This window comes from Phaethon lepturus, unplaced genomic scaffold (genome assembly GCF_000687285.1).
Source record: "Phaethon lepturus isolate BGI_N335 unplaced genomic scaffold, ASM68728v1 scaffold3399, whole genome shotgun sequence".
NCBI lineage: Eukaryota > Metazoa > Chordata > Aves > Phaethontiformes > Phaethontidae > Phaethon > Phaethon lepturus.
In genome coordinates this window covers 27,298-29,436 of record NW_010564010.1, presented here as the reverse complement: position 1 = coordinate 29,436, position 2,139 = coordinate 27,298, and the positions used below count along the sequence as shown (strand labels likewise).

The following is a 2,139-nucleotide window of genomic DNA, read 5'->3' as shown; positions in this document are numbered from 1 at the left end:
ATGTTGTCATGATTCCTCAAGTCAGTGAGTATAAAATGAGGAGTATAACTCTTCAGAAGTACTAAGTAAATACAAAGAAGGAAGAAGCATAATGTAGAAATCTTAGCAGCAAAAGCTTTTAGTAATACTTCTGCCGTGCAGGTCTGATTTACTCATATTATATCCATATTAGCCAACTAATTAGGCCTTTGCTATTTGTAGAACAATTGTTTCCAAGACAAACATATTTTGTTGAGTGGAGGCTAACATTTGTCTTTTGTATTACTATTTTTAAGGCAAATTGCATTCTTTTCAAAAAATATCAGTATTTCCATGAAAGTCCATGAAAATGGAAAAAGTGCTGAACCAAAATCTTTTTGAGGTAGCAGTAACTGTCTCTTCACTTGACTGTAACTAATCACTATTTTTTTAAGTCTCATAATAACTGCAGCTATAGAGCTGATTTAAAGGCCTTATTTCTTATTGCTAATTTTTATCATTCAAATTGCAGCCTGATTTAAATTCAAAGGCAAATGAAACAATTACATCTCATTTTGTGTGTATCAATAAAGACCTTTGTATTTTGGGCTTGGATAATCATACTTCCTATGTTATGAAAGAGTTTGACAACTATTCCAACTAGATTCCAGAGGTTTTTTTTGTCAGTTCGATTAGTAGTATTGACAAAGTGTCGCTTTTATGGGATTGAAAATTTGTAAGGTCTTAAAAATGAAAACTTTTAATGGTAAAATGGATAAACTATAGAGTGTTAACAAAGATAACTCTTGGTATTCAACACAGGATCAGCACCCCTGGTGCTGCACGTCACTACAGTGCTGCTGAAGTCAATGCTTAAGAGACATACCAGTTAATAAGAAATGGTGTTTGTTTGGTAGTCATGGATTTATGCAATGAAGAAATTCATACTTTCTTCCTGGGAGCATTGGATCTAAGTTACTCTGACTTTGTCAGAGAAAGTGTATTCCTGATTGTGAAGATAGAGATTAGGAAGCACTTTTATTCATGAATGGTTTAAGAAGTTTTTTTTGTCCAGATGTTTTGTGTGAAGACATTTGTTTTGGCAGTTATGGCAAATCCTGCTCCTAACAGAAAGGAGATGCAAAGCTCATCCTGGATGGGAGCAGCCCTGGGTTTTGATTCAGTGAAGGATGTGATTATTTAAAGAGATGCAGCATTCCAAGGATGTTTCTGAAGACCACAACAAAGATTTTGTCCAGTGGTCTAAGTATCTTTTTCATTTGCTTTCAATAATTGTGTCTCCCAAGTTAAGTTTACTTTCCTGCCAGTTCTGATCAAAGCATTTTCATGATAAACTGATTTCTTTTCAGTTTGGTCTGCCTGCCAATCTAAATAACAAAAAGTATTGCTGATAGCTGTATGATTTTTTTAATATCTTTTTTTTCTTTTTGTCTCTTCAACAGGCCATCTGTGGAAAAGAAAAAAAAGAAAAAATGAAGTACATACTCGTAATATTTTTCATTAATTTATTACCACAGTATGCTGGGAAATCTTTGAGAAGAGATGACAGTTACACAAAAAAGTTTGAAGACATTAAAAATGAGATAGCTGGATATACTGATATTGCTAAAGCTATTATTGATCTTGCTGTTTATGGAAAAGCTCAGAACAGATCCTATGAAAGATTAGCGGTTTTTGCTGATACCATAGGACCTAGACTTAGCGGTTCGAAAAATCTAGATGCAGCCATCAAGTATATGTTCCGTGCCCTGCAGGAGGATGGGCTGGAAAATGTGCATCTGGAGCCTGTGAAAGTACCACACTGGGAAAGAGGAGAAGAGTTGGCAATGATGCTGGAACCAAGGAATCACAGTATTGCTATTTTGGGACTTGGGAGCAGTGTTGCAACTCCCCCAGAAGGTAACTCTTCCTTTTGGAATTAAGTTGTCACTTGCTTTTTAACACCAAACTGTATTATACCCCTAACAACTTCTTGTCTCAATGCACAAACTGATGTCTTCTTCCTGCTATCATAGTTCTGCAAGACAAGATGCTATTTTTCTGGGACTTTTCTGTATGACATGGTGGTGAATGATGCAGTTTTGTTTAATTCGGTTTGGTTGAACCGGCTTGTACAATTAGAGCCAATTCCTGAACTCTCCATTAAATCTATACCCTTTT

General features: G+C 35.4%; 1 protein-coding gene across 1 annotated transcript in view; it reads left to right on the top strand.

The window, feature by feature from the left end:
* Window positions 1-1,425: 1,425 nt before the first annotated feature.
* Window positions 1,426-2,139, top strand: part of LOC104626720 (carboxypeptidase Q-like) — a gene marked incomplete at its 3' end in the record, with an annotated part of 12,498 nt that continues 11,784 nt past the window's right edge. Inside the window, exon 1 of the mRNA XM_010294718.1 lies at window positions 1,426-1,878. Within this exon, the coding sequence (XP_010293020.1) occupies window positions 1,452-1,878 (427 nt within the window). The remainder of the gene's footprint in view (window positions 1,879-2,139) is intronic.